Source organism: Corythoichthys intestinalis, chromosome 6 (genome assembly GCF_030265065.1).
Source record: "Corythoichthys intestinalis isolate RoL2023-P3 chromosome 6, ASM3026506v1, whole genome shotgun sequence".
NCBI lineage: Eukaryota > Metazoa > Chordata > Actinopteri > Syngnathiformes > Syngnathidae > Corythoichthys > Corythoichthys intestinalis.
Window position 1 is genome coordinate 17,478,592 of NC_080400.1, and position 15,662 is coordinate 17,494,253.

Consider the following 15,662-nt stretch of genomic DNA (forward strand, 5'->3'; position numbering starts at 1 on the left):
TGGATTATAGACTCGGTAGCGGTAGCAGCACATCTGCAAAAAGCTAGATGCGGGCGTTAGTAAACGGCCGCCATCTTAAAGCAGTAAACTTCCCTGCAATGCTGTTGTAGCGAACCTTCCAAGCAAACCTAATTAACTTTTTATCTAAAATACTCCTAAATTGGTAAAATATTGACTTGAATCTATCTTTAAAATAGTTTTAAAACTTTCACATGTCAAAAGTAGTCAAAAGGGAAATTATGGAATAACGGGAGCAATTTTAACAACTTTAACGGTTGATTCACAACATTAAATTAATTGAATGTAGCTTAAAGCTGCTGATACAGAATGGGGACTGGAGTTTTTTTATTTAATGTTATTTTTGTATATTTGTTTACTGCTATATGTTAACTTGATACTGAAATAGTAGTTTGGTTTAGCCTGAGAGTATTTTTGAACAATTTTGGAACTAATGTACAAAACTTTATTAAAAAAAAAAGAAAAAAAAAAGGAGGGGGGTGCATCAATAATCGTTTTATAATCGAATCGGAGCCTCTGAATCGTAATCGTAATCGAATCGTTAGGTGCCCAAAGATTCCCAGCTCTATAACAGGTGCTGTTAATTACACAAATTAGAGAAGCATGACATGATTTTTATAAAGGGTTCCAAAACTTTTATCCGACCCATTTTTGGAGTTTTGTGTAAAATAATAATTATTTAATTTTTTTCTCCATTCTCTTATGTGTTTTTTCATTGTAAGCAAAATAAATGAAGATTTTTCAACCAAAGCATTTGCAATTGTAAGGATTTTCTGAGAGAGGTTCAGCATTATCTGACAGAATTGAAGGGGTGCCAATACTTTTGGCCAGCAGTGTACATGGCCGTTAATGGCATCCTTTTAGAAATGAATGGGAAAGTTTTTGGCGAATTTTGGGGGAATCGTAACTTTTATGCTCCTTACCTTCCTGAAGTTTTTGATGTATGATTTATGTGAATATGATAAAAATTGTCGGACTAGATGAATATGGGGGGGGGAATTGTTTAAAAAAAACACTTTTTTTTTGGTGGTCACTCGTAAAATTCCCTGCATCGTACGAGAATTCTGGTCATTTTGATATTAGAACGGTGCTGCTCGGTCAAACTGTTTTGACTGGGCAGCGCGCTGAAGAATCGTCATTGAATAAAAAAATAAAAAATAAATAATAAAAAAAGGAATTTTATAGATGGTAGCTTTTGCATGATATGCATTAATTTTAATGCTGAAAAAAATTCAGTGTCAGAATTCTGATGCTGGAAAAAAAAAAATTCAAATAAAAACTCCGGCGACACAGATTAATTCCATACGTTTTGGGCAAATTCCAATGAATGCCATTGTCAACATTTCAGGTGAAAATCGTGCGTTGGACAAGCTTCCGTTCCGTCATCATGCTGTGATGCCGGCCTGCGGTTGAGGTCGGTCCGCGACCCGTCCGAAACTGGGGAAGTTCAAGGTGGTGCGGCGGCAGCTGCTGCAGAGGTACGAACACCAACCCTTCGTCTCCTGCCTGGCCGGCCTCTACGGTTGCCAATGGAGACGATATCAAAGAGCTCGAGCGCAGCCCGGAGAGTGCTGCTGCAACAAGGTAAGTTCAGGCACACTCCGAAGCAGTCCTTTTTCCCCGAACAAATATCTTAACATGGCATTTTGCAGGTGGAGATGGTCAGTTTCGGCCTCCTGATCCTCACCTTCTTCCTCAGTTTAGTTTTCCTGTATTTCTGGATTGAGGCTCAAAATGACTACGACGACTTTGAATGGTGAGTCATCAATTCACGACATTCACAAACATGTAATTTGCCCTTCCGTTCTTATATTTTTAGGTTCAACTTTGGCACTTTGGGGTTCTGGTTCCCCTGGTCGCTGGTTTTGCTGGGGGTGGCCGCGGCAATCTTTACGTACATCGCGCTCCTACTGGTAGGCAAAACACATTGCAGTACTCTGTTTCAAAGTTTTGACACAAAGTACTGAAAAGGTAATTTCGCTATAATGATCAACGTTCAAGTACAGTAGGCCCAAGTGGACTCGGATAAATGTAACATACGTAAACGATAGATGTCCAATCATGTGGTGTTCAATCATCCGTCTGCTGTTAATCACTGTTAGATGGCCAATCCATATTGAGACGGAGGGTGGCAGTGAATGAATGTTCATTCGCTGACCTCAAATCCATTGTTTGAAGCTTTAAATCCTGTTGTACCAAGGTCGTATGTTTGCATAGGGACGGTAGGGACATAACACTAGCAACTTTTCAGGATGCTCAAATTGTCCCCACCAACTTTTAAGCAACCTTATTTGCATTATATAATGAAATCAGTTACATTGGTAATTTAGGTTGTCCTCCCATATGTTGTCAGAATCGAAATGACCCTAACATTATTAAGTGAATTATTTTCCTTATGTTCAGACTTACATTTACCCTTTACAATGCTGGCCAAAATTATTGGCACCCCTACAATTCTGTCAGATAATCCTCAATTTCTCAGCGAAAATGATTGCAATTACAAATGCTTTGGTAGTAATATCTTCATTTATTTTGCTTGCAATGAAAAAACACATAAGATAATGGAAAAAAAACATTAAATCATTAGCACTTTAAACCAAAACTCCAAAAATGGGCCGGACAAAAGTATTGGCACCTTTGAAAAATCATTTGATGCTTCTCTAATTTGTGTTATTAACAGCACCTGTTACTTACCTGTGGTACATAACAGGTGGTGGCGATAACTAAATCACACTTGCAGCCAGTTAAAATGGATTAAAGTTGACTCAACCTATGCCCTGTGTCCTTGTGTGTACCACGTTGAGCATGGAAAAAAGAAAGAAGACCAAAGAATTATCTGAGGGCTTCAGAAGCAAAATTGTGAGAAAGCATGGGCAATCTCAAGGCAACAAGTCCATCTCCAAAGAACTGAATGTTCTTGTGTCTACCGTGCGCAATGTCATCAATAAGTGTAATGCCCATGACACTGTGGCTAACCTCCCTAGATGTGGACGGAAAAGACAAATTGACGAGAGAGTTCAACGAAAGATTGTGCGGATGGTGGATAAAGAACCTCGACTAACATCAAAACAAGTTCAAGCTGTCCTGCAGTCTGAGGGTACAACAGCGTCAACCCATACTATCTGTTGGCATCTGAATGCAAAGGGACTTTATGGTAGGATACCCAGGAAGACCCCACTTCTGACGCAGAGACATAAAAAAGGCGGACTGGAGTTTGCCAAAACTTACCTGAGAAAGCCAAAAAAATTTTGGAAGAATGTTCTTTGGTCAGACGAGACAAAAGTAGAGCTTTTTGGGAAAAGGCATCAACATAGTAGAGTATACAGGGGAAAAAAACAGGCCTTCAAAGAAAAGAACACGGTCCCCACAGTCAAACATGGCGTAGGTTCCCTGATGTTTTGGGGTTGCTTTGCATCCTCTGGCACTGGACTGCTTGACCGTGTGCATGGCATTATGAAATCTGAAGACTACCAACAAATTTTGGAACATAATGTAGGGCCAGTGTGAGAAAGCTGGCGTTCCCTCAGAGGTTATGGGTCTTCCAGCAGGACAATGACCCAAAACACACTTCAAAAAGCACTAGGAAATGGTTTGAGAGAAAGCACTGGAGACTTCTAAAGTGTCCAGCAATGAGTCCAGACCTGAATCACATAGAACACCTGTGGAGAGATCTGAAAATGGCCGTTTGGAGAAGGCACCCTTCAAATCTCAGGGACCTGGAGCAGTTGGCCAAAGAAGAACAGTCTAAAATTCCAGCAGAGCATTGTAAGAAACTCATTGATGGATACAAGAAGCGGTTGCTCGCAGTTATTTTGTCTAAAGGTGGTGCTTCCAAGTATTAGGCTGAGAGTGTCAATACTTTTGTTCGGCCTATTTTTGGAGTTTTGTGTAAAATGATAATTTTATTTTTTTTCCCTTTCTCTTTTGTGTTTTTTCATTGCAAGCAAAATAAATGAAGATATTACTACCAAAGCATTTGTAATTGCAATCATTTTCTGGGAGCAATTGAGCATTATCTGACAGAATTGCAGCGGTGCCAATACTTTTGGCCAGCACTGTATAACTTGCTGAATATGCCGGGCCCCCTGAATAGTCGTACTTCAAGCATGTCGTTGGATGTAGAAACAAATGGCGAGTCAAATTTTACGCCAAATGTCGAAAAAATCGTGTGTTAAAGCGATCATATGTCGAGGTACCATTGTACAATGCTTTTGGACATTTTGGATAGTTATCTTTTGGGTACTTGAAGAGTTAATTCCTACTTACACAGACATTCGGATTTCGTCGCCAGTGTAGGAACAGAACTCTTTCATAACCCTGGGACTACTTATACCATTTTTTTCCTACCATATTACGTTTGTCTCATACAGTGGGGCAAATAAGTATTTAGTCAAACACTAATTGTGGAAGTTCTCCCACTTGAAAATATTAGAGAGGCCTGTAATTGTCAACATGGGTAAACCTCAACCATGAGAGGCAGAATGTGGAAAAAAAACCCAGAAAATCACTTTGTTTGATTTTTAAAGAATTTATTCACAAATCATGGTGGAAAATAAGTATGTGGTCAATACCAACAGTTCATCTCAATACTTTGTTATGTACCCTTTGTTGGCAATAACGGAGGCCAAACGTTTTCTGTAACTCTTCACAAGCTTTTCACACACTGTTGCTGGTATTTTTGCCCATTCCTCCATGCAGCTCTCCTCTAGAGCAGTGATGTTTTGGGGCTGTCGTTGGGCAACACGGACTTTCAACTCCTTCCACAGATTTTCTATGGGGTTGAGATCTGGAGACTGGCTAGGCCACTCCAGGAACTTAAAATGCTTCTTACGAAGCCACTCCTTTGTTGCCCTGGTTGTGTGTTTGGGATCATTGTCATGCTGAAAGACCCAGCCACGTCTCATTTTCAATGCTCTTGCTGATGGAAGGAGATTTTCCACTCAAAATCTCTCGATACATGGCCCCATTCATTCTTTCCTTTACACAGATCAGTCGTCCTGGTCCCTTTGCAGAAAAACAGCCCCAAAGCATGATGTTTCCACCCCCATGCTTCACAGTGGGTATGGTGCAATTCAGTATTCTTTTTCCTCCAAACACGAGAACCTGTGTTTCTACCAAAAACTTCTATTTTGGTTTCATCTGACCATAACACATTCTCCCAGTCCTCTTCAGGATCATCCAAATGCTCTCTAGCGAACCGCAGATGGGCCTGGACGTGTACTTTCTTCAGCAGTGGGACACGTCTGGCAGTGAAGGATTTGAGTCCCTGGCGGCGCATTGTGTTACTGATAGTAGCCTTTGTTACTGTGGTCCCAGCTCTCTGTAGGTCATTCACTAGGTCCCCCCGTGCGGTTCTGGGATTTTTGCTCACCGTTCTTGTTATCATTTTGACGCCACGGGGTGAGGAGGGAGTTGAAAGTCCGTGTTGCCAAACGACAGCCCCAAAACATCACTGCTCTAGAGGAGATCAGCATGGAGTAATTGGCCAAAATACCAGCAACAGTGTGTGAAAAGCTTGTGAAGAGTTACAGAAAACGTTGGCCTCCGTTATTGCCAACAAAGGGTACAGAACAAAGTATTGAGATGAACTTTTGGTATTGACCAAATACTTATTTTCCACCATGATTTGCAAATAAATTCTTTAAAAATCAAACAATGTGATTATCTGTTTTTTTTTTTTCCACATTCTGTCTCTCATGGTTGAGGTTTACCCATGTTGACAATTACAGGCCTCTCTAATATTTTCAAGTGGGAGAACTTGCACAATTAGTGGTTGACAAAATACTTATTTGCCCCACTGTATTTATAAAGATTAAAATTGCGTACCAATGGACTCTTATGCTAACTGGCTAATGCTAATGCTCCTAGGTGCTGGCTGTGTGTCTTCTCTCCGAGGGTCAACGTTTGTACCTTCACTGGAGTCACAAGGTTGTTGAAAATGTATTTCTTTAATTAATTCAGAGTTATTAATGCCAATGTTATCAATTGCTTCAGATTGGCATCGCAGTGACTCTGGTTTTCTGCGTGGTTGCCATGGCCGTCTTGTCCGACCTGTGGAGCAAAGAATGGACCACGCTACTGCTTTCGCTTCAGGTTGAGCAGAATATTCCTCTCGAATATTTGGGAAAAGTTGGGTACGCAGTGTGCATCTGATTGCGAATTTCCTGTGCGTCTTCAGGTGACGGCGCCGGTGCTCCACATGGCCGCCGTTTTTCTCATGGTCGTCATCTCCTGGCCAGTCGCTTTACACTTTTTTCGCATGAACAAGAGAGGTAAGACGCATTAAACATCGTTCCAATTCATGTTGCATTCAAATATCCCGATTAAATATTGGTACATTTGTACCATCCCAATTGATGTTATATTTGATCAACTCATTGTCCCTTAAACATTCACCAATTTTAACTTTTTTAACAAAAATGGCCCATTTTTTGACCGAAAGATTCCTATTGACCCATACAACATCGCACTTTCAAATCATTCCTATTCATGTTCCATTTTCATCACACATTTTCATTTAAAGGCATTTACTAAACATTTCGTATATTTTCACTTTTGACCCCCCCCCCCCCCCCCCCAAAAAAAAAGACAAGTTGTCATCCAAAAACTTATATTAAATCCCATTGGCACATTCAAGATCACACATTTACATCATTCCTATTCATGTTACATTTGATTTAAACATAAATTTGCATCTGATCATACTCAAAAAGCATATTTTAGCTTTTTTTTAAATTTTTTTTTTTTTAAATCAAAAATGGACTATTTTTAACAAAATAATCTAGTCAAATATTCAACCTCATGGATTCATATCACTTCTTATTCGTTTCACATTTCATTCACACATTTGCATTTCAACATATTCAAAAAACATTTTGCATATTTTCACATTTTTGACCAAAAATTGACCATTTTTTAACCCGAAAAATTACCATAAAATTCTGACATATTCACGTAATTGCTATTCATGTTAAATTTGATTCACACATTAGCATTTGATCATACTCTCAAAACATTCCATTTATTTTTTATTTTTTTTTTTACCAAACCTGAACTATTTTGACCGATAACACCACACATTCACAATTGCTATTCATGTGACATTCCATTCACATATTTGTATTTGAACACATTCATTAAAGCATTTCATGTATTTTTACATTTATGACATAAAATTGCCAATTTTTTAACCAAATACCGTGCCCTCCATAATTATTGGCACCCCTGGTTAAGATGTGTTTTTTAGCTTCTAATATTTTTTTTATTCAAACAATATGGGACCTTAATGGAAAAAAGAGGAAAAATCCACCCTTCAATACAAGTGCATTTATTCATTGCGGAAAAAATCCCACATAAAGAAATAATTATTTGACATCAAATAATGTGTGTCACAATTATTAGCACCCCTGGTGTTAATACTTTGTACAACCCCCTTTTGGCAACAAAACAGCACCTAATCTTCTCCTATAATGTTTCACAAGCTTGATTTTGTGTCTGGTGAACCATTTCTGTGTAGATTTGGCCATATGTTTAGGAATAAAAGAACCTGAGAAAAGAGAAATCGTCTTTGACAGTTTTTACACGACTATTTTTCTTCAGGTCAATTGCCACGTTTACATGGAGCCAAATATTCCAATTACAATCGGAATATTTGTTCAAACCGAATAAATGTGTTCCATATAAACACCTCATTCGGAATGAACAGGCCCAAACCGAATGGAATTTCATTCCGATTCACAGGGGTGGAATATTCCTTTTCCCAAACCGATTAGAAGTAAAATTATATCATGTAAACAGGGAAGCGGAATGGTGTCTGGTTGCGTTCTTTCTGCGGATGCTCTGTACTGACGTGGTGACGTCACTTGGTGACGTAAGTAACGTTACTTGCAACATGGCTTCCAAGCACACGCACAGCGCACCCACACAACTTTTTAAATGAACGGCGTGTCATTCTGAAGTTTTGTTTCCACTCGAAAAGTTAAAACAGCAGCTGATCTGACGATCGATCTCCATGTTTTGCAACGTGACGCTTTGTTTTGATTAATCTGCGCATGTCAGACACATGTAAACGCTGGATCGGAATAGATGACGTGACATGTAAACAGCTGATGTGAAATTTCCATTCGGAATGATTTGAATCGGTATGAATAAAAGTCAGCATGTAAACGTGGCTATTGTCTTGCTGAAAGACCCAGTGACGACCCATCTTTAGCTTTCGGGCAGAGGGCAACAGATTTTGATTTCAAATGTCCTGGTATTTCAAAGCATTCATGATGCCATGCACCCTAACAAGGTTCCCAGGGCCTTTGGAAGCGAAACAGCCCCACAGCATCACTGACCCACCCCCATACTTCACAGTGGGTATGAGGTGCTTTTCAGCATGCGCATCTTTCGTGGCATGCCAGACCCACTTAGTGTTTGTTGCCAAAAAGCTCTATCTTGGTTTCATCTGACCAAGGTCTCATCTGCACGGTCCGTGTGCTTTGGTCAATAGTAAAGACCATAGTAAAGGCCATAGTAAAGCCAATTCAATTCAATTAAAAACTTTAAACATGTAGCAGTTTCGACCAAAAAGCATTTCTACATCACACGCATTTCTTCCATGCATTGCGTTAATCTATTTGAGGGAATAAATAATTTATATACTGTCTATATATATTTTTTTTGTCATCAGTGCGTCAAGTGTCTATTCTGGCTCTCTACTTGTCCGGGTTGTTCTCCCTCTACTTGGTTCCTCTGGGGATGTATTCGCCATGCATTAAAGACGCAGGGACGCTGGGGGCACCGCCGACGCTCATCGGACACCGGGGGGCGCCCACGGTAAGATGTCCCTAACGGTTGGCAAAAGAGTGACCCTTCCTAAAGCTGACAGTATTTCTTGTGGGGTTTTCTTTGGGGGGTCAGTTGGCTCCAGAGAACACAATTATGTCCTTTGAGAAGGCTGTGGAGGCCGGAGGAGACGGATTGGAGACTGACGTCTCCATCAGGTGAGGTTGATTTTGTTCTATTGGCTGCTATTGATGGCGGGAGACTGGGGAGGAGGAAGAGCTGGCAAAATGGATTGGACATCTATCATCACAAGTTTCAGGGAATGACTTAACCTTGCCGGTGATGTTTAAGTGGCAGTTGCGTGCCGAAATGCAATTAGCATGCCACTAATCCAGTTAGCCTTGAATACACCCACGCGCCAAATGGGTTTAGCAAAACTATGGTGACATCAACTGTTAGAAAAAAAAAAAAAGTGTACAGACAATATCCAAAAAGAATTTCAATAAGCATAGTCGTACTGTATGAGAACTGCATTTACAGTGGGGCAAATAAGTATTTAGTCAAGCACCAATTGTGCAAGTTCTCCTACTTGAAAAGATTAGAGAGACCTGTTATTTTCAACATGGGTAAACCTCAACCATGAGAGACAGAATGTGGGGGAAAAAAACAGAAAATCACATTGTTTGATTTTTAAAGAATTTATTTCCAAATTAGAGTGGAATATAAGTATTTGGTCACCTACAAACAAGCAAGATTTCTGGCTGTCAAAGAGGTTAACTTCTAACTTCTTCTAACGAGGTCTAACGAGGCTCCACTCATTACCTGTATTAATGGCACCTGTTTTAACTCATTATCGGTATAAAAGACACCTGTCCACAATCTGTCAGTCACACTCCAAACTCCACTATGGCCAAGACCAAAGAGCTGTCGCAGGACACCAGAGACAAAATTGTAGACCTGCACCAGGCTGGGAAGACTGAATCTGCAATAGGTAAAATGCTTGGTGTAAAGAAATCAACAGTGGGAGCAATAATTGGAAAATGGAAGACATACATGACCACTGATAATCTGCCTCGAGCTGCAAGATCTCACCCCGTGGCGTCAAAATGATAACAAGAACGGTGAGCAAAAATCCCAGAACCACACGGGGGGACCTACAGAGAGCTGGGACCACAGTAACAAAGGCTACTATCAGTAACACAATGCGCCGCCAGGGACTCAAATCCTGCACTGCCAGACGTGTCCCCCTGCTGAAGAAAGTACACGTCCAGGCCCGTCTGCACTTCGCTAGAGAGCATTTGGATAATCCAGAAGAGGACTGGGAGAATGTGTTATGGTCAGATGAAACCAAAATAGAACTTTTTGGTAGAAACACAGGTTCTCGTGTTTGGAGGAAAAAGAATACTGAATTGCACCATACCCACTGTGAAGCATGGGGGTGGAAACATCATGCTTTAGGGCTGTTTTTCCTGCAACGGGACCAGGACGACTGATCTATGTAAAGCACAGGTGTCAAACCGATTCCAGAAAGGGCCAAGTGGGTGCTGGATTTTGTTCCAACCGATACCGCGCAGAGAGCTGAACCAATGAACTTTCTGCTGAAACAAGCAGCACCTGACAATGATTAACTGATTACACATGTAAAAGATCTAATTGGTATAAAGGTATCCTCTTCATTGGTTGGAAAGCAAACCTGCACCCACTTGGCCCTTTCTGGAACCAGTTTGACACCTGTGATGTAAAGGAAAGAATGAATGGGGCCACGGATCGAGAGATTTTGAGTGAAAATCTCCTTCCATCAGCAAGGGAATTGAAGATGGGACGTGGCTGGGTCTTTCAGTATGACAATGATCCCATACACACAGCCAGGGCAACAAAGGCGTGGCTTTGTTAGAAGCATTTCAAGGTCCTGGAGTGGCCTAGCCAGTCTCCAGATCTCAACCCCATAGAAAATATGTGGAGGGAGTTGAAAGTCCGTGTTGTCCAACGACAGCCCCAAAACATCACTGCTCTAGAGGAGATCTGCATGGAGGAATGGGCCAAAAAACCAGCAACAGTGTGTGAAAAGCTTGTGAAGAGTTACAGAAAACGTTTGGCCTCTGTTATTGCCAACAAAGGGTACATAACAAAGTATTGAGATGAACTTTTGGTATTGACCAAATACTTATTTTCCACCATGATTTGCAAATAAATTCTTTAAAAATCAAACAATGTGATTTTCTGGTTTCTTTTTTTTCCCACATTCTGTCTCTCATGGTTGAGGTTTACCCATGTTGACAATTACAGGGCTCTCTAATATTTCAAGTGGGAGAACTTGCACAATTAGTGGCTGACTAAATACTTATTTGCCCCACTGTATATTTGAGCAATAATGTGTTTGCCTGGTGAATACTTTCAAATACTTACAATTTATCACTTTCTAATGATTTTGGTTCAAATTGCAGTTAATTTTGGGGCATTAGCAGGGTCACATTCTTTTGATTTTTGCTCACTTCCAGTTGATTTTGAGGTTCTTATGAGTCAATTCTTGTTGTTTTGGGGTCATTTCCTGTTGATTTTTGGACATTTAACGTCACTTGCTGTCGATTTGTGGGGCAGTTACGGTCACATTTTTCTGTTTTTTGCTCACTTCCTGTTGATTTTGGACCATTCCTGTTGATTTTTGTTGGGGGGGGGGGGTATTTTAAGTACTGTAAATGATCACTAGCAGCCAATGCATTCAGTGAGTTCCTTTATAAAAAGTTAAGACTTTTCTACTTGGCAGTTATGACGGCGTTCCCTTCCTGATGCACGACGACACCCTGCGAAGAACCACCAATGTCGCTGACGTTTTCCCCAACAGAACGCACCAAAACACCTGCATGTTCACTTGGCCCGAAATACAACGGCTAAACGCCGGCGAGTGGTTCTTATCTGTAAGAGCCTTCGCGGTTCAAATAAACCGAACGTCTATCAACGTCGACGGGAGCTCATGTGATGTGTTTATCTCGCTTTCAGAGGGATCCGTTCGGAAGTGCGTCTTCCCTGAGCGAGGTGGACCGCCAGCGGGCCAGGAACCAATCCGTTCCCTCGTTGGCCGACTTCCTGCAGGTGGCGTCGCGAAGCGGCCGACGCGTTATCTTTGACCTGCGCCAGCCGCCTCCGGGGCATCCTTACAATGCCTCGTACGTCAACGTCACTCTGGAAGTGGTTCTGACCCACATCAACTCTTCTCAGGTTTGGAATCTTTTCAGTCGTATTTGCGCCAGTCGTATTTGAATCTTTTTAAAATATGTTCTTGAGACTATATTGGGAGTTTTTGTTGATAAATGAAAAAGATCAAAATAGGCCATATTAGTAATAAGTATTAGTGTTAGTATTTTAAAAAATATACATAAAGCACAGTCTGAATCAGGGTTCTGTATATGCAATATTTGCGCTGTTGCATTACAGTGATCCCTCGCTACTATGTTTTAATTCCATTAATATGGGAGAGTGGTCTCAAATTTGCAGCCCATGTGCCAATTGCTTCCCACGAGACGATATTTTGCGGTCCCCATTTGACAACCAATTGTAGCACAGTGATCCCTCGCTACTTCTCGCTCCAAACTTCAGACTTCGCGCCCTCAGTCCATCGCGGATTTTTTCCCCAAATTAAAATAAATAAATAAATAAATAAATGCAGTATTTTATGGAGCTGTGCTGATCCGATCATGGACCGTAAGTCGTACCTGAGTATAAGTCGCACCAGCCATAAAATGCCCAATGAAGAGGAAAAAAACATATATAAGTCGCACCAGAGTATAAGTTGCATTTTTGGGGGAAATTTACTTGATAAAATAGACCACATAGAACAGATATTTCATCTTGAAAGTCAATTTAAATTAAAAATACAATATAGAACAACATGCTGAATAAGTGTACAGTAAGATAATGTTACATCAAGCATGAACAACAAAATGCGAACGTGGCCGGTATGTTAACGTAACATAGCTTTTAAGAGTTATTCAGATAACTATGGCCTAAAGAACATGCTAACAAGTTTACCAAACCATCAGTGTCACTCCAAAACACCAAAATAACATGTGACATGATATAACAATGTTTTAATAATTTCACACATAAGTCGCTCCTGAGTATAAGTCGCACCCCCAGCCAAACTATGAAAAAAACTGCGACTTTTAGTCCGAAAAATACGGTAGTCTCTCACTCTCGGTCCTACAGCTTTTCTTGGTCAGGCAGTGCACTGGAGTTGCTTATTAATGTTAGTGATGATTGACAGACGTTAAGGTTCGATCTTGCCAGAGACGCTTGGAAGTCGAAACTTCAAAGCACCGTATGCGTCAATCATCATTTAACTTGTTAAATAGTTTCTGTGGCAACTCATTGTGTGAAAGTGAGCAGATTTGAGTGGACTCACTCAATGAAGCATTTAATAAAGACTTTTTTCTACTTTACTCTTGTTTAATATAATTCTGTGGGACAGTAACATGTTTGACATTTATCATAATTTATTATTGCATTTAAGGTGCTCAAAAACCAATCGTTAAAAAAAATATATATATATACAGTGCTGCTCAAAAGTTTGTGAACCCCCTCAACATTTTGGAATTTTCTATTATTTCAACCTGATTTCCTAATCAATCAATTCAGTAGTTTTTTTTTGTTTTTTTAACAGTTGTGTTGTCGAGACTAAATTAAAAATAGTTTTCATCAACTGATGTAGGTGCAAAATTGAACTGTTTGGTCACAACCAAAACCGCTATGTCTGGCGAAAAGTCAACACTGCATACCACCAAAAGAACCTTCTCCCAACAGTGAAGCATGAAGGTGGGAATGTCAAGATCTGGGCTTGCTTTTCATCCTCAGGACCTGGACAACTCCACATAGTCCAGGGAATCATGAATTCTGAGGAATATTGTCAAATCCTAGAACATAACCTGACGCCATCTGTTTGAAGTTAAAGCTTGGCAGAAGGTGGATCATGCAACATGATAATGATCCAAAGCATTCCAGCAATACAACCAAGGAATGGCTGAAAAAGAAGAAGATTCGTGTTCTGGACTGGCCCAGTCAAAGTCCTGACCTAAATCCCATTGAAATGCTGTGGCGGGACCTGAAGCGAGCAGTTCGTGCCAGACGCCCATCAAACCTCTCTCAACTGACTGCGTTCTGCAAGGAAGAATGGGCAAAAATCCCCCAAAGTAGATGTGAGAGGCTGATTAGTCACTACAGAAACCGTTTGGTTGAGGTAATCTCTGCAAAAGGAGGCGCAATATCCTATTAACTGAAGGGGTTCACATACTTTTGCACACATGATATCTGAGTTTTTCTTAAATCAACCACTTTTGTTAAATAAAGAATGACAATATAACTATTTCTTTTGTTTCAGTCCATTATTTGGAATGTCAGTATTGTGGATTTGGGTATAACTTAACATTTAATAAGGTTATTTTAGTTTTTTTTACAAAAAATCTGACCATCGCTGTGGGGTTCACAAACTTTCGAGCAGCACTGTATGAATAAATATTTTTAAAATCATACTATCTGTCAAACGGTTAAAATTTTTATTCGAGTTAATTACAGCTTAAAAATTAATTAATCGTAATTAATCGCAATTAATCGCAATTCAAACCATCTATAAAATTTTATAATTTTTCTGTAAATTATACATATATTCTGTAAAATAGATTGTTGGAATGGAAAGATAAGACAAAAGATGGATATATACATTCAACATACGGTACATAAGGAATGTATTTGTTTATTATAACAATAAATCAACAAGATGGCATTAACATTATTAACATTCTGTTAAAGCGATCCATGGCTAGAAAGACTTGTAGTTCTTAAAAGATAAATGTTAGTACAAGTTATAGAAATTTTATATTAAAACCCCTCTTAATGTTTTCGTTTTAAGAAAATTTGTAAAATTTTCAATCAAAAAATAAACTAGTACCCCGCCATTGTTGATGTCAATAATTACTTACGCAATGCTCATGGGTGCTGAAGCCTATAAAATCAGTCGCACCCAAGCGCCAGCAGAGGGCGGCAAAACTCCATAAAACACAATTAACAAGTGGGGCATTTCACGCTACTGACATTTAAATCTGTCTGAGCGGGACATGTGCGTTAATTGCGTCAAATATTTTAACGTGATTAATTTAAAAAATTAATTACCGCCCGTTAACGCAATCGTTTTGACAGCCCTAATATATATATATTTTTTAATTATACTTCGGGGGAAAAAGTGGGGGGAAAAAAGCATGTCTTGTATATAGATCATTCCAGTGCTAAATCTGAATAAATACATTGAACATACACACACACACACCCAAAAAAAAAAAAACAATTAAAAAAAATTGTGGGGAGGGGGGTGCTACTTTTACTTTAAATTGTCATATGCGCACTGTTACATTACTACTACCTCATTAGTTGATGCTCGTCACTTATTCACTTTATTCCCAATTAGACATGCGCCAATTACCAGTTTCAAGGTACATTTCAAAACGGCAAAAAAAATCCGTCATACCGTCCCTACGGTATTAACTATTTTTTATGTCCAAAAAATGCAAGGAGGAATCCTCCCTCAAACCTACCCCACTGGTTGTTGCTCAGTGTCAGTGAGTCAGCTGTGCTACACGATGGCTAGAGGAGGTGAAACTCCTGAACTTTTTCCCCCATCGAAGAAAACGAAATCGGTGGTATGGGAATTCTTGGCTACAGAAACGTTAATGTTGGCCGCGGCTTAGAGGAGGAGGTCCAACCTACATGTAAAACATGTTTGCAGAGGGTGGCTGCCGAAGAGGCAATACCTCCAATATGATTTCGCATTTATACAAAATTAAAGGTTGGTAAAGACTGTAATGAACGTTTCCCACCAGCTACGAGAGTTA

The 15,662-nt window shown here is 39.9% G+C and overlaps 1 protein-coding gene across 2 annotated transcripts in view; it reads left to right on the top strand.

The window, feature by feature from the left end:
* The window catches only part of LOC130917913 (glycerophosphodiester phosphodiesterase domain-containing protein 5-like), a 40,189-nt gene that overhangs the window by 8,555 nt on the left and 15,972 nt on the right, over nt 1-15,662 (top strand). For both annotated transcript variants that reach the window (XM_057839693.1, XM_057839692.1), the window contains exons 2-11: nt 1,367-1,602; nt 1,671-1,774; nt 1,838-1,931; nt 5,887-5,946; nt 6,013-6,111; nt 6,197-6,290; nt 8,693-8,838; nt 8,923-9,005; nt 11,552-11,702; nt 11,785-12,003. In XM_057839693.1, coding sequence (XP_057695676.1) covers nt 1,677-1,774; nt 1,838-1,931; nt 5,887-5,946; nt 6,013-6,111; nt 6,197-6,290; nt 8,693-8,838; nt 8,923-9,005; nt 11,552-11,702; nt 11,785-12,003 — 1,044 coding nt within the window. In that variant the 5' untranslated portion in view covers nt 1,367-1,602; nt 1,671-1,676. The remainder of the gene's footprint in view (nt 1-1,366; nt 1,603-1,670; nt 1,775-1,837; nt 1,932-5,886; nt 5,947-6,012; nt 6,112-6,196; nt 6,291-8,692; nt 8,839-8,922; nt 9,006-11,551; nt 11,703-11,784; nt 12,004-15,662) is intronic.